Below are 24,817 nucleotides of genomic sequence, written 5' to 3'. Positions count from 1 at the left end.
TCTTGCTTTCCTTGTGAGGACTTAAAGTCATTCTGACCAAAAAGTGAAGAATGAGGACATTTTTTAAAGGCAGCTCCTCCTTCTGCTGGCCCTCAGGGAGTGATTTTCAGTTCTCCAGAAAGGTGCTTCATTCCATACTGGCAGGGGTGAACTGATGGAGTATGTTCTATTCTTTGCCTCCTCATTCCTGGGGTTTATTGCTCTGGAGCTGATTCCTGAAGAACAGCTCCAGCCAGAGTCATCATTTTCAGTTTGATGTTGAACCTTTCCTTCACAATTGTACAGAAAAATCTCTTCTCCTCCTTCCTTTTCCATCAGCAGGATTAACAGTTGTCTCCTTAACATAGCTGATGTGAAGGTGGACAGTAAATTTTGGCAAAATTAATACACTCATTTTCTCAAATGAGCACCTGGCTGTTTTTGAGGGCTTTTTGTTATCCCAGGCATTAATAGTCAGAGAGTATCTTTTTAGATGAAAACATAGGTATTTAAAAGCAAATTTGGTTTAGCACCTCGAAATGTTTGGATATTGAGCAGATGAATTCCAGGCTCAGGCTGAGGTATCCACACTCTTCTGGCTGTGGGGGTCCCAGAGCAGTGGCTGAGTGTTGGTGAATTAAAGTTATTCCCTTGATAACTTGGGAATTCATGGAGTTCTTAGTGCTTCCCAAATAACTTCAAAAGGACTGGAAGCACAGCTAAAAGGATGTCCTGTTAATGTCTGTGCTGCAAAATCCTTGCACAGAAATAGAGATTTTCTTGGGAATATTTGGCAGTTGGAATGGCCAATTCCCTCAGAAGTTGTGCAGCATCTCCTGCTGGGTATCAGTGGGTCTGGAAGATGCTGATGAGCCCCTGAAACCATCCTGAACTTGCCCTTTCAATTTCCAGCTCCCAAACTGGCTGGGGGAAGTGCCCTTGGATGTTTTTTTTGAGCCCTGAGCACCACAAGGAGCAGCTCTCCCTGCGAGGTCACGACCTGCAGAGCCCTGGATTCCCACCCTGCCGCATCCCTGCCGGGAATGACATCCCTGAGAGCTATTCTGAGTGTCCTGCCCCGGAGTTTGGAAGATAATTGCACCCTGGGGAAAGCCAAATCCCAGCCAGCTGTTTGAAATGGGCATTCCTCCAGCAGCTCGCTGCTTTTACAGTGGGTTTTTTTCCCTAAGCTGTTTTCAAGAGCTGCTTAATTTTATGGGGGCTTGTTAATATTTATTGTTTTGTAAGTCAGGCATTGGAAATCTGGGTTCGGGTCAGGATTATGCTGACCTAGCTCTTTGTACTGTGACTTCCCTGTTTTTGTGATAGAGATGTGTCTGTCCCTTGGGACAGCTGCAGGAATAGATTCATTAACACCTGTGAGATTGAAATACAGGCACATAAATAATTTACTAAATAATACAGGGAGCAGAGGATAGAGGGAACTAAGAGAAAAGATAGGAGACTCTCAGTGTGGCTAAAATGCGTTGCTTGTTTTGCCCAGTTCTATTCCAAACCCTTTCTGGGGAAATTGAGGAAAAGAAATTGTAAGGTTTTAGGACTCTAAAAATCACCAATTTCCTTGGCTTCTCTGCACATAATTGAGAGTAATATTTTTTTCTAGGTTAGCTGGGCATGGAGTGGGATATAACACCATGAACAGTTGTATCTAGCAGTGCTACAATCAAACCAGACTCACGTCTGTAGATCTCAATTTAAATGCCACAAATATCTGTAATTTAGTGAGATTTTCACACCTTGAGCATGGCACAGCTATTGAAATATTGTTCATTAAGGAGGAGAGAAGCAATTCATATTCCCTGCATGCCACTGCTCTTGGACAGCCAGTCATAAATACTTTAGAATGCTTAATTGGAAGCTGTTCCTGCAAAGGGCAGTGTGTTTAGAGCCCCTTTGGAGGGCATGGGGCAGAATTTCTGGCTTGGGGCTGAGCTGTCTTGGACTGAAATGGAAGGATGAGGCAGAGCTGGGCTGGCAGCCCAAGCCCCAGCTGGTTCAAAACACATGGGACCTTTTGGAAGGAGTCACTGTGGCAGTGCTGAGGGCTGGCAGGGCAAAATGGGATTGCTGCACATCAAAATTCCCTTTTCAGAGTCACACAAGGAATCTCTGCTTCCCCTCCCTCCCAACGCGCTCCCGTTGTTCTTTTTGGATTCAGTTCTAAGCAGAGCTCCTGGCTTCCCTAACCAAGTAAGGAGGCGTTCTGCTGCTTCAAATGTCTGTCTCAAACATTCCAAGGAACATTTCAGCATGGAGGTGCCTTAGTTTTCTTGCAGTGTAATGTGCCAGCTGACCTCCTCGAGCTCATACTGCACCATGGTGCCAAGCAGAGCCTAAACAAATAGGATTGTCCTTGAATAGCCATAAAATGTGAAGTTTTATGTTTGAAATCAGTGCAGATTTGGGCTGATTCTCAGCTAGGGAGCACAATAATTCTTGCATCAGTCACAAGCTCTAGTCAGTATGTGGTGCAGGACCAAAGTACCAGAACCTCTCCACCATCCTGCAGTTCTCTTGAATGATGGATTATCCCTGGCAGGACAAAGTGCTAGATGTGCCTGCAGGAATAAAGGTGGAGTAGAAAAACCAGGGAAGAGGCAATCCTGTGGGCACAAGTGTTTTGTGTGGTGCTGGAGATCAGATGTGGCCAAGGATAACCAGGGTATAAACACATGGATGCATTCACTGTTAACTGCAGGCAGAATCACTGAGAGGGAGGGTTTCAGTTTTTAAAAGGGTTAAGAATAACGTGAGACAGAGCAGCAGCCATTACATCAATGAAGAAAAAGTGGTTTTTGATGTGTTTGTCACCTGTGTGGGAAGAGTTGACTTCCCCAGCACTGATTGCACACAGTTTCTCGCTACAATTTCTATAGAAGTGCTAAGAAGGAGCTTGTTTGCATTGAAGCTGCATATCTTGGTTTGAAGAGGGTTTTGAAGAGGGTTTTGCTCCACAGTTGTGTCACTTACATGTATCTGGGTGTGTCATTTCTGTCATAATTGTGGGCAGTGTAGTCATACCCATTTTTGACAGGTTTATGTGGGAGCTGGTGCTCAGCAGGGCCTGTGTGGAAAGGCAAAGCATTGACCGTGTTTAGGAATAACAGCCTAAAAAAAGGAGAATACTGGTTCAGTTGTGGCTCTGTGGGGTTTTGAGGAGTGATTGGCATGAGCCTGGAGAAGGAGAGGGAATGATGCCACACAATTCCTGCCTGGGGCTCTGCGGGGTGCAGACGAGATCTGAGGTTTTCGTGCAGATCCCACACTGCTCCTGGTGTTTCTGTGTTCATCAAAGGGATTTCTCTCCTCCCCTCTTTCTTATTTCCAGAAAAAAACCACATTATATTCCAGTGTTTATCCCTGTAAATTCAATGTCTGGGTTTATTTTCATTTCTTTCCCTGCACTGGGAAGGTGACTAAAGGCTCTCTGTGCTGTGGCCTCAGCTGTAAAATCCCTGAAGTCTGAATTCTTCATTAAAGATTCACACTGAAGAGTTAATCAGCTTCAGCCAGACTATTTTTAGAGCTGCAGCCTTCGATGCCAGTTGAGTAATTGCTATTATGTGATTACTTACGGTTTTGCCAGTTGAAACAGTTTTTTGGAAAACTGCTGCTTCATAAAGTAAAATCAAATTGTCCAAAAAGGTTGTGGAACATCCATCCTTGGAGATGCTCAGAACTTGACTGGACATGGCCCTGAGCAACCAAAGCCCTCTGTGAAGGTTGGATTAGCTGACCCCTGGATTTATCATCCAACCAACCTGATTCTGTGAAGGAAAACTAAAATCTCAATCTTCTCTTACCTGCCTTTGAGGTGACAGGAATAAACAAAGATACATTTAGCACAAAGAAGTTAATGCCTTTGGTTTCTCTCTAAGGATCTGCAAGCAAGTTCATAATGAATGAAGCTTCTCCCCCCTTTTCCCATCAGTAAAAGACAATTAAGAAGAGACTTGATTATGATCAGTGATAAGGTGAGATTAATCTGGTGCTAAAGGACATTAAGATGCTTTGTTTGTGTCATGGCGCACATTAACCTGGAATAAATCTGTCTCAACCCTCCATTTCCTATGTCCATGGTGTTGGAGGGAAAGGAAAATTTCCTTGCAAACCTCATTTTTCTGAGTGGAATGAAAAATCACCCAGCTAATTGTGGAGAATGCAGTCTCTGCCAGGCATGCATGATGCAATCAGAATGCAACACTATCAAACGTAGTCTTTAACAGCCAATTATCTCTGTGCTTCTGAATCAGAGCCACTGCGGGTTTGTGGGGTTCACCTGGAACCAGGTATATCCCAGTTCACGTGGGATCAGCGGATAGTCTGAGGCAGCTTGGCAGGGGGATGAGAGGGAGGCTAAGCCTCAACAACCCTTGGTTTTCTGGTTAAGATCCTCTATGGAAGAAAACAAACAATTCAGGATGCTGGGAGGGTAATCTATCCCAGAAACAGGTGAGGTGTGAGGGTTCTTGGGTTTGGGAAAGGCACAAACACCTATTTGTGTGTGCAGAGCAGTGTGGTAGGAAAGCCAGAGGATCCAGACACAATTCCAGGAAGCCAGAGGAAGGAGGGGCTGCTACCAGCAGTGATTGTTTCATTTAGTAATTAGTGCTTAAATCTCCTCGAAGTCAAATAAAGCAGAGGATGTGAGCTTGTGGAGCCATTCCCTCCTCCCCTTCCCCACACTTCCTCACCCTTTTTTTTTGCAGATATTCATGGATGTGGGGGCTTTGCTGATGGTGTAGAGCAGATGTTTAGGGGTAAAGAGTGGGGTATTTTTCATGCTGTCTCTGATGTGACCTTGGCTGAGCTGCTCCTTGTGTTCTTTTGTCTTCCTTCCACCTGGTGGTTGCATTTGAAGGATGAATTAAAGGATGTTTCATGCATGGAGATTTTTCTGGAGTGCAGTAAAGAGGGAGATGTTACAAGTCTGTGAATACTGAAGAAAAATCTCTAAATTGTTGAAGTGCTGGGCTCTCCCTTTCCATGGGGCAGAGGTGTGGAGGTGGGAGCTGGGCAGGCAGACCTGCAGTGACCTGGAAATGTCAGCTTTGTTTTCTGAGTGGTACCTCTGTGGCCAGGTGTTTGTTTGCTCTCCTCTCCCTGACCCAGAGAGTCCCAGCCCAAGTTAAACACGAGCTTGTGTGTGCTGGAACTGGGGCTCTGAGCCTTCCAACCTTCCCCAGGCACAGGGCTGCCAACAGCCAGGACATGACCTGGGAAACAAATAACCCTTTTCTGAAAGAGGATAAACATCCCCTTTTCTGTGCCTTGCTATCAGATGGTCTTTGGTCGTATTTTCAAACAGTGAGTCCATTAACAATCAGTTTGAGAGCTCTGGTGATTTCTCTCCAGAGTGGGCCACATCCAATGCCAATATTCTTCACCTCAGGAAGAGGTCTCTGGGAGAAATCACCATTTTTTCTTCCATGCTGTTTTGGGCTAGGTTCAGGTTGTGAACTTAGATCTCCACCCTGATTTCCAGCTGCTGTGTATTAGTTCCAAATATTTTGTATGTTCCCAAAGCAGGCAGCAGCACGTGCCTCCGTCTGCCCTCCCTTCGAAATCCATGCAGACAAACAGCATCTCGTTTTTGCAAAGTTGGCCTCAGACTGAAGCAAATGGCTGCAACCATTCAAATCCCTCCTTTTTGCCTTCTGTCTCTTTGCTGGGGATGGAAAGGAGCCGCCTCTTTACTACAAATAATGATTTGTAAAACGGTGATATTTGCCACGAGTGGCTGCTGCCCTCTTTGATGTTCTTGGCACTGCCGGTCGGTCGCTACCCAAAGCAAGCTGGGAATTACAGTCTGCCATTCTCTTGCCTCATAGCTCAGGGCTATATTTAGTACTTTCAAGTTGCAACAGATCTGGAAGTTGTTCCCTTCAGCTGCAGCAAAGGCTGGAGCTGGGCTGGGTTTGTCCTGGTGAGTCCAGGGAGCTCCTTCTCCATCACAAGGGCGGCTGAACCGGTCAGTGCGGAACTGCAGGGATCTCCTCACTGGGTCAGGTTCAGACAGTCCCCCAAGCTTTTTCTCTGCACAGAACATCACATTCAGTGCAGGTTTTAATGCCCGTTTTTTTGCCTGAATCCTAAAGCTGGGTGCAGAAATTCTGTGTGTGATTTTTGCTGGGTGCAGAAATTCCGTATACGATTCTTGCTTGGCACAGGAATTCTCGCCTGGGGTTTCTGGGATGCCCTAAGTGTCATTTCCTGCAGATCCTGCCCTTTCAAATGTGAAGATAAAATTATTGCAGCATCTTTCTCTGCTGATCCAGCAGCTAGAGCTCTGCTGAGTGAGTGTTCCCTGCAGGACTCAGTGGAACACAAAAGAGAATTCCTGGATTCCAGTCTGTCCATTGGGGCTGGAGATCCAGGAGAGTGTTGAAATCCCAGGTTTGCAGCTCCAGAATTACAGGTTTGAGAGCTTCACTGAATTGTCAAAGGTTTTTAAAGCCCTGAGTATCTGCTTTTAGTGGAGTTTGCTCTTAATTGTCTCCTTGGAGTCTGAGGATGAATGACTAAAACCAATAATGGAATCATATGATCTGATTCCTGCTGCCAAAGGAAGGGAGGGCAGATGTTTTAGGAATTAAGTGAATATTTTGCAACGTTTTTCTTTCCAATAATAGAAAAAAAAGGGATGAAGATTGCCTAATATTGGCTTGCCAGCCATTAACAATGCAAATAAGTGTGGAGAAAAAAAAAAGAAGGTCCTCATTCCTTAAAATATGTGGGAATGCAGGCATTAGTGGAGTTATTTATTTGTAATTTTTCAAAAGCTGTCCATTTGCTCTCTTCTCCCTCCTTACCAGTTCCCCCTCAAAATGGCACTATTTTATACCCTGTGAGTTGCTTTGTGGTTATTGTGGTTTTTCTTCACACAGCAACAGGACAAAAACATAAAGGAAAATATACTTATGGATCCACACATTTTGGTGGAGTTGGAGGAGACTTCAGGCTTCAGACTGTCAAAACCAAATTTGTGCCTGTTCTGCAGTGAATTTGAGGCCAGAAAGCTGTTTCTGCTACAAATATGAGATCTCTGACACAAAGACTGCACAAGGGAGATTTTAGTCCCATCAGACCTTTAAAGGCTCTGGGGAGACTCCAAAATGGGAAGATGCTTGAAATTACTTTTGTGCCTCCCACTTCAGGGTGGATGTCTGGAAAGCTGTTTTTCTACCCTTTATTTTGATTTGTTTCCTCTATTCTCACAGTCACATATTCTTTAAACACACAGCACCTGCTGATACCAACATTTTAATGAAAAAATTGTATTTTTCCTTGACAATTTGATTCCTGTTCATTCTGATCTGATGTGATTTTAAATTCCTGATTTTCTTCCTGTTGTTGTTTTTTTTTGTTTGTTTTCTAGGGTGGTGAAGGAAGAGATCTCAGATGACAATGCAAAGCTCCCTTGCTTCAATGGAAGAGTGGTGTCCTGGGTATGTTGGATTTTGTGCATGTAAATCTATGTTGTTTGATACTGGATGCTGATTTTTAGAAGTATCTTGAATCTCAATTAAAACAAAGGTATAAATTATAATTATCCTATTCTTAAGTAATATATTTTAAAATCAGAGTGAATTCCAGAAAGTGTGCAGAGCTGAAAAGGTGGTTTCAACGTGAAAACAGCTTTAGTACTTTAACTAAATAGCCAAAACAATTTATTCCAAAACAGCTAAATGTGATCTTCTGGTGGGTTTTGGTTATAGTATTTAAATTTCAGTGTATTGGTATTGCTGGAAGCTTTAAATGAGGTTAAAATCTCGGGGCTAAATATTTGTATACATTCAGTAAAAAGACATCAACATTTATAGGCTTGGAAAAATGAATTTAATATAAAAATGAAGGAATTTGGGCTGTAAATTTGCAGAGGGAGTCAGTGATCCAGATGTGACTGTGCTGCTCTGCACATCCCATCTCCATCAGTCTTGTCTGGGTTTAATGTGCTAATTTCTTCGATATGCCAGGATTTGTTTGTCACCTAACTGGAGTAATTAATTACCAGCTCCTAATTATTCTCATTTATTGGGGCAGTGTGTGCTGAGCTGAGGCTGAGCTGGTGCTGTCACTTCTTCAGCCTTGTTCTGTTCCACTTAATGGAGGTGCAAGAAAAGTCTCCAGCTGTGAAATACAGGAAATCCCACCTTCAGATGATGTTTGGGTTGCAGATTAAATAAATTGGATAAATCTGGTATTTTGTGCACACTTTTCTCTGTCTGGAGACTGGAAGTTTGTGCCTATCAAGGGTGATTTAAGTGGTTGAGCACTTTCAGGCAGAGAACAGAGCAGTGGTGTTTTAGATTTTAGCACCAAAAGAGCATTTGAGGCATAGTCTGTGATTTCAGTCTCCTCCTTCAAGCTGAGTTTAACAATCCTGGGAACACAGCAGAGGACAAGGATGGTGTTGTCCAAAATCTCAAGTTTGTCTTGAGTATAAAAAGTATTTTTGTGAAGAGCTTGGATTCAGCAAGTGCTGCAAGTGGGGTTGGAAACAGTGCGTGCCAGGGGGTGAGAACTGTGCTGAATGGAGACTTGGGACAGCTTTTCAGCATGGAATAAATGCCTGGATCCATGTTTGGATCCTGTTTTTGGTGGGAGGAAGGTACACAAGGAAGTAGTAGTAAAGTAGGTTTATAGGAGTTTTTTCCAGCTTCACTGTTGGAACAAACTTGGAATTCTCAGGTGGAATGAGCAGCTTTGTCTCCATCTCTTGATCTCCATTCCTGTGCTGATTTTAGGAGTTGAAGATCTTGCTCACATTTCTTACAACTTCAAATATTTGAACTATTATATCCCTTAAAATATTTTAGTAGCCCAGACAATGAAGGTATGCAGGATGAGGACATTTGCTGCCCGCTGAGTAGCTTGAACTTTTTCAGCCTGGCTTCTTCAGGATTACATCAAAATAACATAAAAAATCAAATACAGAATTGACTCCATGCTGTTTCCTGCGTGTGTGCACTCCAGCATTGAGCAAGGAAAAGTGCAATGTGTGTCTTTTCAACCTGACTTGGATTGGGGGATGCTTCTTAAGCAATGATTCCTTGTGGATCAGCAGGCACAGCCCCTGCTGGGCTCCGAGCTGCTGGAAATGCTGCTCTGGACTGGCAGCTGAACTGAGCTCAGCTGGATCACACAGTATCAGCAACTTCTTCCTGCTCTATTGATTGCTTTTAATTTTAGGGCACTCAGACTCTGGCAGCTGGGTAGTCCCAACAGGTTTTTAGTGTTAGGCAAACAGAACACGTGGCTTTGTAAAGCTGAGCTTAAACTCAGTCCTCCCACACACATCCAAATGTGTATTAAGCACTTATTAGATTTTGTATTAAATTTAGGTCTTAAAAATTGGGATTTTCAGTCTGTGCTGTTCAAAGGTAGCTGTTTGTTCCTGGGAATTCTGTTCAGAAGCAAAAGTTACTTTTTCCCTATTTTTTTAGGACCTCCATACCTGTTTTTTTTACCTTTGTGTTCCAGCTTTTTGCTTCAGCAGCAGTAGCTGACTAATAACCAACATGACTTCCAGAGCCCTCCCAAGAACTCAGCCATGCATTTCCACACAGCAAGCACCAAAATGCCTTGGTTTGGGAATGGAGGAGTGTTTTAAAGCAGAGTTCTGTAGATTTAAAGCTGCATTTCTGGTCTAATTCCAGTCTAAAGCTGGGCAGTGCTCAGGGAAAGGAACGAGCACCACTTGCCTCCAGGAAAAAGGGAAGATTCCCTGGATGAGTAAATTGGTTGTCAAAGGAATAAACCATTGGTATTGGAGAATCAAATTGATGTTTAAACAAACAGAGAAGTGTTTGAGAGCTGAGTCCATCTGGAGACAGCACAGAGTCCTTTCTTAATGAAGCTATGTCTGTTCTTACGTGGGAAGTGGATGTGGGATGGGGATTGCTCCTCCAGGAGGAACATCCATCCCGGTGTCCCCTAAGGTGGGATCAGCCCCTGGATGCTCTGCAGGGTTGGGATTTGGCTGAAGGGCTCAGTGCTGCTGAGTTTGCTGCTCTCAGGATGCCCCTGAGCTCTGGATGTTGGTGGTGCTGTTTTTGTCTTCAATCCAAGGATTACTGGGGGGCCGGAGCGTGGGGCTCTAGCAGGGTGGGAACGGATGGGACAAAAAGGGATTTCATGTGTGATTAATGAGCGGAAGAGAGCGTCCCAAAAGCTGCAGATAAAATAGGGGGGAAAATGGAGATGGGATTTGTGCTGCCATGGCCTGAGAGCAGCGTCTGTTAGAGGAGCAGAGGGGTGGGAATTGATGGCAGCTCCTGTCAGGAGGGCAGATTCATCCTGAGCACTCCTTTCCTCTTCCTTCTGTGCAGCTCTTGCCCTGTGTTTGCTCCTCAGTGTCACACCTCCCTGCTCCTGCTCCTTTCTCCCATGCTGCTGAACTGATAAATATTAATTAAATACTCAATTAATTCAATATCCCAGTTGTCCTCTGCATCCCTGACCTGGGTCTCTTCTTCCCAGTGTGTGCAGGAGGATAGGGCTGTTGGTTTTTATTTTTGTGGTACAGTTAAATTTATCTTTTACTTGGGGAATTCAATGTATTGATGATGTATTCTGATTTCCAGACACCATTCAGGCTCTCAAAATATGGCTCACGTTGTTCCAGCAAGGTGTTCTTGGAGTTTAAGGAAAAATCCACCCCCAACCCCAAACTATTCCACATGAATAAGGATGTGGATTATTTCATTCCCCTTCACATCCCAATTCTTCAACCTCTTCCTTCTTCCCTCTCCCAACCAATCCCCCAAGGGCATTTTATCTCATGTTAAGAGCTGAATTCTTTGCCAGCTCCTTCAGTAATATGGAACATGAAAATATATGGCTTTTCCAGCTGGAAAACAGGAGACTATGAAGAAATAAGATCAGAACAAGACTATATATATATGCACACACACCAGTTAAATGTTATATTTTAATTCTGTAAATGTTATATTTTAATTATGGGCCTGCTACTATTTTCATTTCAGAGGAACATCACAGTCTTTGAGATGCATTTCAAGAATTGATTCCATTTATTGTGATTCCTCTACCAGTATAAGTTGCTGGCTGCTTTCCAGATGCAGAAGAAGGCAGAATCCATGTTTGAAACTTTCTATTTTTTTGCATTCCACTTTTGTTTGGAGGCTACAAAATCAGTGTCTGCTCTCCTTTTTCTTCTTGACCATGATGGGAGACAGTTGCTGATCCAGAGACCTTATTTTTTATTTACTCCTCAAAGAAAATTTTTTTATTTTCTTTGTCACAATCAGTTGGTTTTCCCACATTAAGGGTGGAAACACATGTTTGTAATGGATTTTTTTTTAATTTCCTGTCAAGTGGAAAGTGATGGTTAAGGGACAGGAGCACCTGGCAAACAAGGAGATATTGAGATGAGCCAGACCCTCCTCCAGTGACAAGAGACAACAGGAATGAATGGAAACAAAGGAAATTCCCTTCAAGCATTAAAAAACCCACCTTTTTTCTTTAACTCTGAGGGTGGTGAAGCTCACCCAGAGATGTGCAGTCATTTTCCTTAGGGATAAACCTGGCTGAAGAACTGTGGTGATAAGGAGCAGTGGGGTCAAACTGAAAGGGGAAATTTAGGTCAGATTTATAAAGAAATTCTTCTCTGTGAGGATGGCAAGGCCCTGGGATGGAATTCCCAGAGAAGCTGTGGCTGCCCTGGATCACTGGAAGTGTCCAAGGCCAGGTTGGAGCACCCTGGGACAGTGGAAGGTGTCTCTGCCCATAGAACTGGATGGTCTCTTCCAACCCAAAGCATTCTATGGTCTGATCCAGACACCAAGGTTTTACCACGAAACTGTTGCTCATCTTGAAGTTCTTCAGGGAAATTATTGTAGGACAAGAGGGAATGGCTTCAAGATGAAGGAAGGCAGAGTTAGATTAGGGATTGGAAAGGAATTCGTGTCTGTGAGGGTGGGGAAGCCCTGGGATGGAATTCCCTGAGAAGTTGCCCCTGGATCCCTGGAAGTGTCCAAGGCCAGGCTGGAGCACCCTGGGACAATGGAAGGTCCCTGCCCATGGAACTGGATGAGCTTTAAGATCCCTTCCAACCCAAACCATTCTGGGATTCTTTATTTCCAATCTCTCAGCACTTGCTGGTGTAGCTTTGAGCAGTTCCAGAGGTCTCTTGCAAAGTAAATTATTCTTTGAGGATATTCACTGTTTTTCCTGCAGCTTTGCTGGTGCTTCCATCAGCTTTTTTCATGATGAGGCAGTTCCTCATCTACCTTTAACAGAAAATAAAAAGACAAATCTGGCTTTCCACAATCCCTCCTTCATTTCTCATGGCTTTTCTTCAGGAGAAGAACGGGTTCAATTTGCCTTTCTTCCTTCGGTTAGATAACATTTATCTGATACATGACATGGATGATAAATGCTATAAATATTTTTTCTTCTTAATGCCAACACAGGAGCTTAACCCACAAAAATCAGCTCTGTTGGAGTCAGTGGCCAGGCCTCTGATAAAGAACGGTTCTAGAGCAAAGATCTAAAAGCAAAATTTAGATGTGTGGTTTAAATTAATTATTTGGGGGTATTAATGGAGCCCTTTTTGTGTGCTGTACTGATTTTTTTGTGCTGCTCATGATGAATTATAAACCCATCCAGCTCTGCAGAGCCAGCACAGATTGTAGGAAGTAGGGCTGGATTTATTCCTTCAAAACTTGGGCTCTTTCCTCCCTTCCCTCCCATCAGCCTGCTCCCAAATTGATGTGCAGATCCTGCTTTGGCTTCGGTTTGGAGCTCCCCCACACAATGCACTTTTTGCAGATGATGTTGACAAGGGCTTCTGTTCCTTCAGTTCAGCAATCAGCTGAAACATCTGTGTCTGACCTGCATTATGAATTGCAAATTACTCTTTCCATACTAACACCCATAAAATTGCAGGGCTTATCTGCCTCTATTTGCTGCTAATTACTGGAGGAGTTTTATGTAAATCTCACTGTAAGTTAATTGTTCAGTTTCGAATTCTTTAATATCTCATTCACTGGAACTTAACAGATAACTGCACACAAATCTTCCAGGGATAGCAAAGTTGGGTCTTTACCTTTTGGAAAAAAATGTCATTTGTGCAGGGTTATTTCCTTATTTCTGGTTTTGTTGTTTTTTTTTCTAACTAGGCCTGAGCTTTCTTTGTCTCCAGTGCTATAAAATGAGTATCAGCTGGTGGGAGACAGCTTGGGATTCTTGCACAAACCCATCTGTGAGGATTGTGGTGCTCCCTGGAAATGACTGCAGTGTGTTTCACAGGCACACCACACATGTAAAATCGGGAAATTAAATGCACATGCCACAGCTGAGCCTCCTCTTCCCCTCCTGACTGATACCGTGGCCACTTTGAAGTTTCCACCATGACTGACGTTTGGAAATGTGAGATTTTCATCTTTTTTAATAACATTTGAATCCTTCTATTTGTCAGAGGTGGGAACTTTGATCTCGGTGTCATCTGCAGGACTGATTTCCATAGGGGAAAATGTTCAAGGGAGGATCTGCAAGTCTTTAGTTGTTGCTTACGTTGCTGCCTTGAGAACTCCTGTATAGCTGGATTAGTGTTGAATTAAAATCACTGCTGCTAATTAGCTATTTAAACTTCCTCCCCAACCCTCCTGTGTCCTGCTTGTTTTTCTCCTCTGCATCTCAGATCTTGTTCTTTTGATTTCAGGCTGGGTTTGTTTTCCTCCTTGTGTGTTTTTGTTTCTTTTTGCTGTTTTTGTTGTTGTTGTGTTTTTTAAGCATGAAATAATTTGGGACAGAGAGCTGCTCCTTCCTAGATTCCTTTTCAAGGAATCCTTTAAAATCCTTTTGAAAGTCCTTTTTTCCTTTTAAAGTAGTTGACCTTTAGTTTTTCGACAATAGAGAGACTTATCATTAATTGTATGTCAAAATTCTTAATTAATTACAGTAAATGGCATTTACACAAACACATCTTTTGCCAGAAATAGTTGATATTTGTCCTGTTTTTCTAATATACAACACAGAATATAATTTTTCTCTGGGAATCATTTATTTGGAGTTTTCTGGGACTGAATGAAATTTTTAATGCAATTTTGCTTTTTGCCTTTTTATTTTAGGGCCTTAACTGGGCAATTTGAAAAAAAAAAAAAGTGTGAAAGAAAAGATCTTTTGCAATGGCTTAAAATGTTTTTCCCTTCTCTTTGCATGGTGGAAGCTGGGAGTGTGGCAGGAATTGGCTTGTGGCTGCTGCCTGGTCTGTTACCTCTATTTTTTAGGAAGGATTTGCAACATCTGGGAACAATTCCTTGCCTGACTGCCGGGAATGTGCAATTTCCCATTGGCTGGCAGTGATGTCACTGCCTCCTATGAGGTTTTCCCTGCTTTTTCCTCCCCATTATCTGGGTGCCAGCAGATAATTCTTGTCCTGTTTGTACATCAGCTTTTTAGAGCCTGTATTTGCAATTACAATTAACGTCGTTGTGGGGCAGAACCATTTGACAAGGGCAGCACAAGAGCTTCAGGGCTGGGAAATGAAAAAAGTACCCAGAGCTGAGGCAGGGAATAAAAATCCCCAGGAGCAGCATCTTGTTGAGTTTCTGTAGAAAATGAGCGGATTGCAGGGCCAGTCTCTTCACACTTGATAGAAACCCTCATTCATTCCAAGCCTCATCTCAGTGTAGACAATTTCTCCTTGCTAAAATAAACATCCCTTTCCTGATGAGGTTTTTCCAGGGATGTTGAGTCCTGGTGTCTTTGAGAGAATTCCTGGTGGAGCACAGCCCTTTTCTGCAATTGCTCCTTTGGGAGCAGCCTTCGTGTGGATAATGGGCCATGGCTCTGAAGCTTTGACTTGGGATTTGAGATGCCTGTGACTTTATAGGAAATAATTACTTCCATCTCGGAGATGAATGTGGCTGTTCTGAAGTTGCTGTCAAAAATATAAATGGCTCTTTTGGGTATTTCTTTAGTCACTGGGATTGGTTCCTCACCTCTCTCTGAGCTCAGAGAAACACCATGAGCTGCTGCTGTTCCTCAGTGAGTTTAAATATTGTACTTTTCATGCTGGTAAATTAATAAATATTAAGCCAGATGAGACTTTGGGTGCAGAGTGCACCGATATTTGCTCTTTCCCCTCCCCAGGCTGGTTTTTGTCTGCTGTCCTCAGCCCTGGACTCTGCACTGGCCATTCCTTGAGCTGGCTCAGCGCCTGGGGGAGTTTGTTCACATTTCTGCTGAACTCTGGAAGAGTCAGGCCTTGCCATAATTCATTAAAAAAGCATCAGCAAATGTGGTAGAGAGGAAGAAAAAAAAAGGGAAATTTTGCTACAGAGAGGTGAAACAACTGATCCAAAGACTGGAGATGCTGTTGGAAGTCTGGTGGTGACACAAGCGGTGAACTGAACACTGATTTCTGCAAGTGACTTCCACTGTGACTGTTTTTTCAGCCAGATTTTTTTGCCAGGAATGCTGGAATCTTTCTCCTGCACAAGAGGGAAGGAAACAGGAGCTTTCAGTCAGTGGTTTGTCACCACAGCATGGAATTTGCACAACTCACTGGTGTTGGTCCTCTCAGGGCTTGGAGGTGGCTCTGTGGGGATCACTGGGGATATCAAAAGCACCTGAGGTTCTTTTCTGACATTCTATGGATATTCTGTTCACTCCCTGGGATAGATGAGTAAGGAATGTGGTGGCAGCACCTCAGTTGTAAAAAGAAACAGCGTTCAGTGTGGTGGAATTAACTGAATCAACAGCTGCAATTAGTTCCACACTTCTTGATGAACTCCTTGATGAACTTCCTCCATGTGCAGCACATGGGAGACATCCATGGAAATCCTGTCCTTTGGGGTGGAACCTGGCAGCTGTTCCACAGGCCCTGCTCTGCACAGCACAGAAACCAGAAAAAGTGCTCCTGCCACTCAAAACCACAGGGGAAGCTTGATGGGGGAAATAAAATTATCAGGGCTGGCTTGTGGCCAGGGAACTGCTTGGAACTCTGCCTTTCTCCTGCAAAACCACTGCATTGTGGCAGTCCTTTTCCATTCAAAATTATGGGATATTGAAGGGCTTTATTCCTATTAGCTTGTCAGAGAAAAGGACAAAAATTTATCTGAATGATGATTGACAGAGTGTCACTTGTTGGAAGAAGGGAGGGACTCCAAGCTAGCACAGCAAAGCAGGGAGCAGGAATTCTGCATTCACCTTGCAGCCATGGCAGTGATGCGGGAATTCTCTCAACAAGTGCACCCTGAACGTTTCCTATTTTTCCCAGAATTCTTCCTCTTCTGCCTAGAATTATTATTCTTCAGCTGTTACTGATAAACCCTCAGCAAACTGAAAGTGTTTGCCTGGAGAGGGGCAGGGCTGCTGCCCATCCAAAAGCTCCAACTAAGCCCAGAATTCCATGGAGCTGGGTGTAATTCCATCTTTTAGATCCTTTTGATAGATGGGAATAATCAGCCAGGCAGTGCAGTGGGAATGATCTTCCACCTTCTGCTGCAGATTTTCTTTTCTAGCATGACAAATGTTGTTCCAATGCTCTTTTGGGTGTTTTTTGTTCATTTGCTCTGCCGTCACCCATTTATATTCAGTGCTCTTGATGAACACAGGGAGCTGAAAGTGAAGAGGAAAAGCTTTGATGAAGGGAGGGTGCTCCACTTGTAACCAGGCACAGATCTGGACAGTCTGTGTCTGGTTTAAACAACTTAATTGCTTCAAGTTTCGCTTAAACCGCTGAGCTCTTGCAGGAGCTCCCAGCTCCTGGTTATCATAAACTTATTTAAACTCTTAAACTCCTGGATTTATTTATTTATTATTATTATTAGTAGTATTCCTCAGGGGCAAAATTTTCACCCCAGAGGATGTGTTTAAATTAAGTGTGCTTTGTGGGGAAATGCCTGCAGACAGCACAGCTTGGAACTTTTTTTGGGAAGGTAAACATGGAAATGTCTGCATTGGCCAATGCTTTATCATGACTGTTGTGCTTCTGATTTACTCCTGGAAGTGTTTATCTAGGATTTAAAAGCTGCTTAGGAAAAGGGGAGATACTGGCAGTATCTTGAGTTCAAATATATCTCAGGTTGAGGTCTGGAAATGAGCTGATTCAAGTTTAAAGTGGTTTATTTTCCTCAGTGCAGCTGGAAGATCAGGAATGGGTAATTCCTGCAGCCCTCTCCCCTTCGGCATGCAGATATCGGAGGCTATTTGTGGCTCTAATCCCACTGCAGATCAGTAAGAAATGGATTCCCAGTGCTTTATCCTTGAGGAAATCACACTCCAGGGGTAGCATTCACCAGGAGATGCTTTGCTACAGTGGATTTTGCACTCCCAAGGTGACCCACGACCGCCTGCAGAATCAGTTCTGCCTTGCCAAGACTTCTTCCTTCAGGAGCAGGGAAATGCTGGAGAGCAAATATCCTGAAATATGGGAAGGATTGGTCTTGTTGGCTCCTCCTGGAGTCAGGTGTTGTCCTCAGCAGGAAGGTTTAAAGGACATTTTTTCCTGCTCCCAAATACCTCAGGCCAAGGGCTTGTTCTGCATTCCCAGCCCAGAGTGTGAAGGCTGAGGGGATGAACAGATCTTGCCTACACACACTTTCGGGCTTTTTTTTGCTTTATTTTTTCTTCTTTTCATCCCTTGGCTTGATTTTTGTCAGCGAAAGTGCTTGCCCAGAGATTCCTCAGGGAATGTTCCAGGCTCAGAGGCATCCTTGTATCTCCATAACACCAACACACTTCCTAAACATCTCCCTTTAACTTCCCCACCTGGAAGAAAGCAGCCTTAATTATCAAGTTATTAGGAAAGCTGGTGGTTTTTTTTTTCCTTTAGTGTTTCCTCTGTTGCTCCTGCTTTGGTGATAAGAGTTTGAATAATGCAGCTGACTCCATGTGGTGCTGGGAAGCTGTTTTGTCTCCAGGCAGTTCCTTTTTGACAGCCTCTGTGTGTTTTCCTCCTCATATTTATGGTTTATGCTCCTAGGAGTAATTCCCTGCATCCTGAATGCCAATTCCCTCCTCTCCATCCCCTTGTTTAACAGCCAGTATCCCTCTTATCATTATATTAGAATTAGTCTTTAATAAATGAACCAGTTAAGAGTTGGAATCTCTCCTGCTCTGCTTCTTCCACAGCTAAAAGTAAAGGGAAGCCGAGACCTTTGTTGCCTCTTAATGAAAGGTATTAATCTTTATCATTAATTGAGGATTTATTTAATTAAAGACCTTAGAATCACAGTGTTTAAAGAGACTCAGCCAAGTGATGAAGTGCCCAGGGGGTTGTTGATAAAGTCACACTGGTCACCTCCAGGTCAAGTCTAATTTCTGTGGAAAATGCTGTGTGCGGTCACTGGATTGTTTAAATATATTTTTTTGCACAGGATATGCAAAATCCTCCCATCTTAATGGGAGAATAATCTCTCTACAGTCATTTAAAATATTAACTAAGTCCTTCATAGAATTCTCATTTCATTTGACACAAAATTGGGCATCTGCCTTGCTGTTTGTAAATCAGAGGACTGGGGACTTCTTTCTCCACTGTCAGGCTTTTTAATAAAACATAACCACTTAATCTAACAGGTGAAGTTGAATTTAAACTGGAATTTCTAATTGGGAATCACCTTGTTCTGTTTGCAGAGATGAATTAAAAGGAGTCTTGGATCAATGCATGTTTGTTTTTCTATAGTGGTGCTTTACCCAGAGCAGGGTTCTCCTCCCCTGGGATTTAGGTTGAATTTAGATATATTTGATTACTTTCATCTCACTGCTGCAAAATTGGCAGTGCCAATTTTCTAGGTTAGAAAATTCAGGCAAAAATGCTGATTTGATGAACCACTGATAGAGAAAAGACCTGCTCTGGTTGGTTCCTGGGTGTACATTTCAGTCAGGAGCTTTTTTCCAACACTGTTAAGATTTAAAAAAAATATATTAATGTCAAAACCCAAAGTGTACAAAAGGACTCTTTACACAAAGCATCTCTGCCTTTTGTAAAAAAAAAATAAATTATTTCTTTTATGAATACAGAAAAGTAGGTGCTAGGCTGGTAGGAGTCAGATCTTGGTTCAATCTGAGATCTTCTGTCAGTCATTAAAATGAGCTACAAACCACGAGGGTGGGGAAAGGAGGAGACTCCTTCTTTCTCTGCTGATTAAAGATGCCCCACTGTGTGTGCTGAGGGGAGATGGGCTGGCCTGGATTTACTGGAAATGAGATCAGAAATCCTCCTGTGTGCCATGGCCATGCCTGTGATCCGTTATGCAGGTACTGACTGGGAATATTGATAACATTCAAATCCACATCCTGCTTGTCCAGGACTGGAATTTGTGATCATTCTCAAGCACTTTGCTCCACACAGGCCCTTGGTATTTGGAATGAGGAGCTGGATCCTTGCAGCATCTTTAATTCCATTTTTCCATGGGGATTCTGGGTATTGATCCATTATCCAGGAGCGTCCCTGCTAATGACTGGGAATATTGATAGCATTAAAATCCACATCCTGCCTTGTCCAGGACTGGAATTGGTGATAATTCCTAAGGATAGGGAATGCTGTGTGCAGGCCCTTGGTGTTTGGAATGAGGAGCTGGATCCTTGCAGTATCTTTAATTCCATTTTTCCATGGGGATTCTGGCTGCTGGGTGCTCTGCAGCGTTTCCTTCCCCACCTGCCAGGCCCCTCCAGCATCCCTGAATGCAAATGTCAGTGTCAGAGAAGTTCTGAAGGTGATGATTACATCAGACTAGCGTGAAAAGTTTTCAGGTTCTCATGAAATATCGAAGACTCTTCTCTGCACATCCTGGTTTCCATGGCATGGCTGGAAAATGCCTTTTTGTATCTGCAGCTCTGCCTTAAGGGAACATTTGGAGACAAAATGGGCACAAGAAGCACAAGGAGGATGAACAGCAGGAATCTGCTTCTCCTTGAAAGCATCTTTCTGTTGAGGTTGGGTGGATTTGGGATTTAATTCAGGCTCCCAACAGAGATGTGGCAACTCAGAGATTTGATGATGGGGGCAAACTGGACTGTGGATTTTCAGGGGGTTGAAGCTCTTGTAGGAGGAGTTACACCAGTTTTGGGCTGTATTTCTGTCACGTTCCAGCTTTTGCTTTTCATTTCTGTGTTGGCAAAGCCAGGCTGGGAGCACAGCCTTTAACTGTGGGTGCATTTTGCAAGGGATGCTGACAACTTGGTGGATGCTGCAGTGCCAGGTCCCCAAAATCCCCTCCCTGCCTGGGCTGCCTGTTTTAACAAGAGGAGAAGAATACCTGGTGCTTGCAGGAATTCTGTGCACATCCAGGCTGCTGATGTTTTCATGTGGAGACTGAATTTAACCTGATTTTCTGTGAGTTTGGCAGGGATCCCTGCACTTCCCCTGGTCCCGGGATTTTGGCTGAGCACGTTGGGCCAAAATGGAGAAGCTGGTGGGAGTTTGTGTAATTCTGGCTTTTCTTCTGTTGGCAGCTGGTCCTGGCTGAAAGCTCCCATTCTGACACGGGCTCCCAGTGCACTGAGAGCCACACGGACCTTCCACCACCCCTGGAGAGGACAGGAGGCATCGGAGACTCCCGGCCCCCATCATTCCAGTAAGCCCCAATGCCTTTTTGTTTATCAAATTCTAATTTCTATCTCTTTCTCACCCTCATTTCTCTTCCTGCTGCAAGCCAGCTGTTTGTTGTTGTGGTTATAAAAATCAAATATCGAGGAATGAAAAACCCCTGTCATTGTTAGAGTGAAATATTTATCCAAAATATCTCATTTTCAAGCCTGCTGTGGATGAGTTAAGTAGGGAGGGAGCCCAAAATGCTTTTTGTAGTGTGTGGCTGACAAGTGATTAGTGTGTTATGTGTAATTAGGGAGGGTGCAGAGCCAGCTGAATGCTGCTGGCAGGAGGGAAAATTTCCATAAGGGATAATTCCTGCTCCATGTCCATCCAGAGGCTGCCAGCTCCATCTGTGTGTGGCCAGACTGGGAATATCTGCTTTGATATTGTTATTTCCTGTTCCTGATCCAAGGGGTATCCTTAGGATACCTTCATTTCCAGGGAGGGCCTTGGAATTTCCACCAGGAGGATTTAAAGCAGGGCCTAGTGCTCTTAGGCTGTGTTTGGAGAAGGAAATGTGGCCTGGATTTGCCTCTTTGCGATTTTTTTGGGATGGCTGTTGCCTGGAAGAGCCCCCAGTGTTGTGTGTGAGTCTTTCACAGAGAAAAACCTCTTTGAGGGGACAACAAATCCTGGGAAATCCTGACCCTGCCTGGCAGTGCCTTGCAAGGGCTGTGCTGCCCTCCTGTGTTCTGAACTGGCCAGAAAACAAAACCAGGCTTTGTCTTTCCTGGCCTAAACCTGCCTGGAACAGCTGCAAGCTCGAGCTTTGTTTCAAAAGATAATTAGCTTGGAATTAGGCGTGAGGTTTGTGGGGCTGCTCACTCCTGTGGATCCAATGCCCTGCTGCTCCACCTGCTTCTTCTCAAATATTACAGAGAACATGTGGGAATGCTCAGAGGGCTGAAGGATGTTGCTCAGGTTGCATTTTCTGCCTCTGTTCCCGTTCCCAGATAAATCACCTTCCTGCTTTCCTTCTCCTCCATCCCTTTTCCTTTCTTTTTCTGAACTCCAGTAGAGAATCTGGCTTGTGGGGAGTTTTCTTAGACTAAAACCTGTTTTCCCTTCATGCCTTGTTGAGTTCTTCTCCTCACAATTTCCCACAACATCTCAGCATTTTACAGCGGATTTTTCTGTTGTGTTTCATTTTTTCAGTCCAGAAGAGAATCTAATGCTGACCTGAGTTTAGTCCATAACACAGTGCAGACAGTCTGTTACTCTGCATGAAGCCCTAAATTCTGTCACTATGAGAATTTAATTTTAAAGCATACCCACTGTAGATTTAAAGTGACAAAGAATCCGCCATACTTTGAAATTATTTGTTTCGCTGTTGAGTTTAACAAGTCTTTCATTGTGAGAGATGAACCTGGATCATGACTGTAGTCCTCTTCTGATCTCCAGAAATTATGGAAAATTACATTTCTTGGGATTTTGCTGTGGCCCTTGTGCAATAGGAGTGACTTGTACTTTCCTGGTTCCTAAATCCCTGTGATTTTATTTAAATGCTCTTCAAGCTACCAAAGATCTGTCATCTCCTTCAGTGCTGACTGAGGCCTTACATAAATAAGTGCCAGTTGAGCTGGGTGTTGTGCAATTGTACAAACAGAAATGGTGCTGGACAACAAAGAATCCAAGGAATAGGTGAAGCCTGTCCAAGGGAACGAGATCCTTCTCACAGCTAAAGTGATGACTCTACTCTCTCTCTGTCTGACAGCGCTGATATTTTGCTTCACCATTAATGAAATCCAAATAAAACTATTTTTTTCCCCTCCCTGCTGCGGGTTCTGAAGCTCATTCTGCATTTCATGCTCCACTGCTGCTTCTTGCCAAATCCACTTTGAGCTGAGTTTGGTGGTGGAGGTGCAGGGGTGAGGTGAGAGCAGTGACCTTTTCTGACATGCTCTGAAAATGGAGTTGCATTTAATGGCAAGGGAACAAAGCAGCTGGGAGTTACTTTTGCAGCCTTTGCAATGGTTTAAATCACCTTTTGGAGGCAGGTTTGGGTTCTGAGGTGATTCAGGAGTGGGAATTCTGAGCAGGAGTCAGTAGATGGTGCTGCTGCGATGGCCAAGAGTGACCTGAGCAATGTGTCACCCTGTCCCCTTTTCCTGCTGTGCTGGACTAACCGAGAAGTGTAAAAAAAGCTGTGTGACAGCACTGAAATCCAGCCTGGCATTTTGGTAGGGATTAAAATGTGCACTCAGATGTTTTCCTGAACGACAACCTTGATTTCCTAATTTCTGTGGTGGGCATGTCAGCGCATTTCGTTGATGCACAGGGAGTGTGGGTGTGCAGGAGCCTCTGAAATGTGGAAATGTGACACTTAAATGTGGTTTCACACAGCCAGGTCTGGCTCCAGCTGCCACAGGAGCCTGGGCATGGTTGGTTACAGTGTTGGTGGTTTAACTCCCTGTCTGAAACATGCATGTCCAGCCTCATGGAAGAAAATTCCAGAAAAAAATCTAGAAAAAAAAAGTCTCCTTATTGTGGGAGAAACACATCAGTGGTGCTCAGTGGAGGTAAATGCTGGCCACTGCCCTCCCTGTGTGTTCAGGTGAGGGAGCTGAATTACCTGAATAACAGGTACACAGGGCAGGAGAGAGTGGAGACTTTAGATTCTGGTGGGATTTATTGGTCAGAGAGGAGCAGTCACTTTCTGAGGGAGATCTTGCACTAGGAGCTTTGGCCCACATCAGATTATATTGTCACTATTATATTTGTAGAAGTTTAAGGCAGTTTCCCCAGTTTAAGCATTTAAACGAGCTGTGGCCCTTGCCAGCGCTGGAGCTGGCAGGAAAGGTGCAGAGAGATGCTTTACAGGAGCCTGGAGTGGCAGGACAAGGGGAAATGGATTCACACTGACAGAGGGCAGGGTTAGGTGGGATATTGGGAAGGAATTCAGAGCTGGGAGGGTGGGGAGGTGCTGGGATGGATTTCCCGAGAAGCTGTGGCTGCTCCGTCCCTGGAAGTGCCCAAGGCCAGCTTTGGCACCGGACGAGCTTTAAGGTCCCCTTCAACCCAGGACATTCTGTGCTTCTGGTGCTTAATTACTGTGAGCTTTGCGAGGCTTCACCCTTCGAGGCCAGAGCTATAAATTCAAAGTGGCCGGTGAGCTGCAGCTTCTGCTCTTGGCTGGGATCTCAGCGGGTGCCAGAATGATCCCTTCTCCTGGCCCAGCAGGAGCCTTTCTTCCCTGTGGGAATGTCCTGCACAGCCCTGGGGCAGCTTTGCCAGCGCCAGGGTGATGCGCCAGTGCTCCTGCAAACAGCTCTGGCTCTCAGGGCATCGATCTGGAGTTTTCTTTTCACCCCTGAGGTGATTTTAGAGTTCTCTTTTCACCCCTGAGGTGGTTTTTGGGGTGTTCCCAGCAGCCTGGGGCAGTTTGCAGTGCTCAGCTTCAGAGCAGTTTTGTGCCTTCTGCACCAACGTGCTCACAACTGCAACTGCCTGGGTGGGAAAAGGAAAAAGAGATGAATCCAGTGATTGTCCCCATTTGTTCTATGACAGCCCCAACGCTGCCAGCAGCAGGGATGGCCTGGACAACGAGACAGGAACAGAGTCTGTGATGAGCCACCGGCGCGAGCGGCACCGGCGGAGGAACCGCGAAGGCCATGAGGATGGTGAGTCCTGCTGCATCCTCCCTCTTTCCCAACCTTCCTCTCATCTCTCAGAGCAACAGCTCCTGCATCATGAACACAAGAGACTTGTGGCTGCATTCCTGCCTGCTTTCAGGGACTATTATTATTTTAATGGAATAATTTGATAATTGCTCTGAAACTCTTTGAAGCTCAGTGTTTTTCTGAGAGGTCTGCACAACCCACAGTGAAGTGGCAGAGAGATTGTTTTTGACAGTATGCAGAGCTTCCTGTAGCATGAGAAGGTGAACAGCTTGGAGAGGATGGGCTGTTGATTTCTCAAGGCTTGGATCAGCTGGGGTGTTTTCTGTAACAGCAACGATGAAGATCTTTTTTTAGACCTAAATACACCCAAAGTACTCCTATAAAATTCAGAACTCCATCTCTTGCCTCTGGTCTGTACATCAAAGTAAGCTTGGGTTTTTCATTCATTGTCAGACAAGAATTTCCAGGCTTAATTAAGAATTAATAGGTGCCGCCCATTGTGTTTAAAATGGTCCAGAATTTGGAATACTTGGGCCCAAGAAATGCCATCGTGGCCTTTATTCACAGCTCCACACACCAAAGTATTTGCCTCCAGTTAGAACACCAGAAATCAGATTTATACTGAGGGTTTCTG

At 44.2% G+C, this 24,817-nt stretch overlaps 1 protein-coding gene across 3 annotated transcripts in view; it reads left to right on the top strand.

Moving 5' to 3' along the window:
* DVL1 (dishevelled segment polarity protein 1) overlaps window positions 1-24,817 on the top strand; it is a 66,071-nt gene that overhangs the window by 19,897 nt on the left and 21,357 nt on the right. For 2 of the 3 annotated variants that reach the window (XM_058855246.1, XM_058855247.1), the window contains exons 2-4: window positions 7,379-7,448; window positions 20,425-20,546; window positions 24,071-24,183. In XM_058855246.1, coding sequence (XP_058711229.1) covers window positions 7,379-7,448; window positions 20,425-20,546; window positions 24,071-24,183 — 305 coding nt within the window. Of the gene's footprint in view, window positions 1-7,378; window positions 7,449-20,424; window positions 20,547-24,070; window positions 24,184-24,817 lie in introns of those variants that run through there. The other variant, XM_058855248.1, reaches the window with a different exon arrangement.

The sequence above is a fragment of the Poecile atricapillus genome, chromosome 22, assembly GCF_030490865.1.
Source record: "Poecile atricapillus isolate bPoeAtr1 chromosome 22, bPoeAtr1.hap1, whole genome shotgun sequence".
In the NCBI taxonomy this organism is placed as follows: Eukaryota; Metazoa; Chordata; class Aves; order Passeriformes; family Paridae; genus Poecile; species Poecile atricapillus.
Note: the sequence above shows the minus strand (reverse complement) of the source record. Positions and strands in the feature narration are given on the sequence as shown.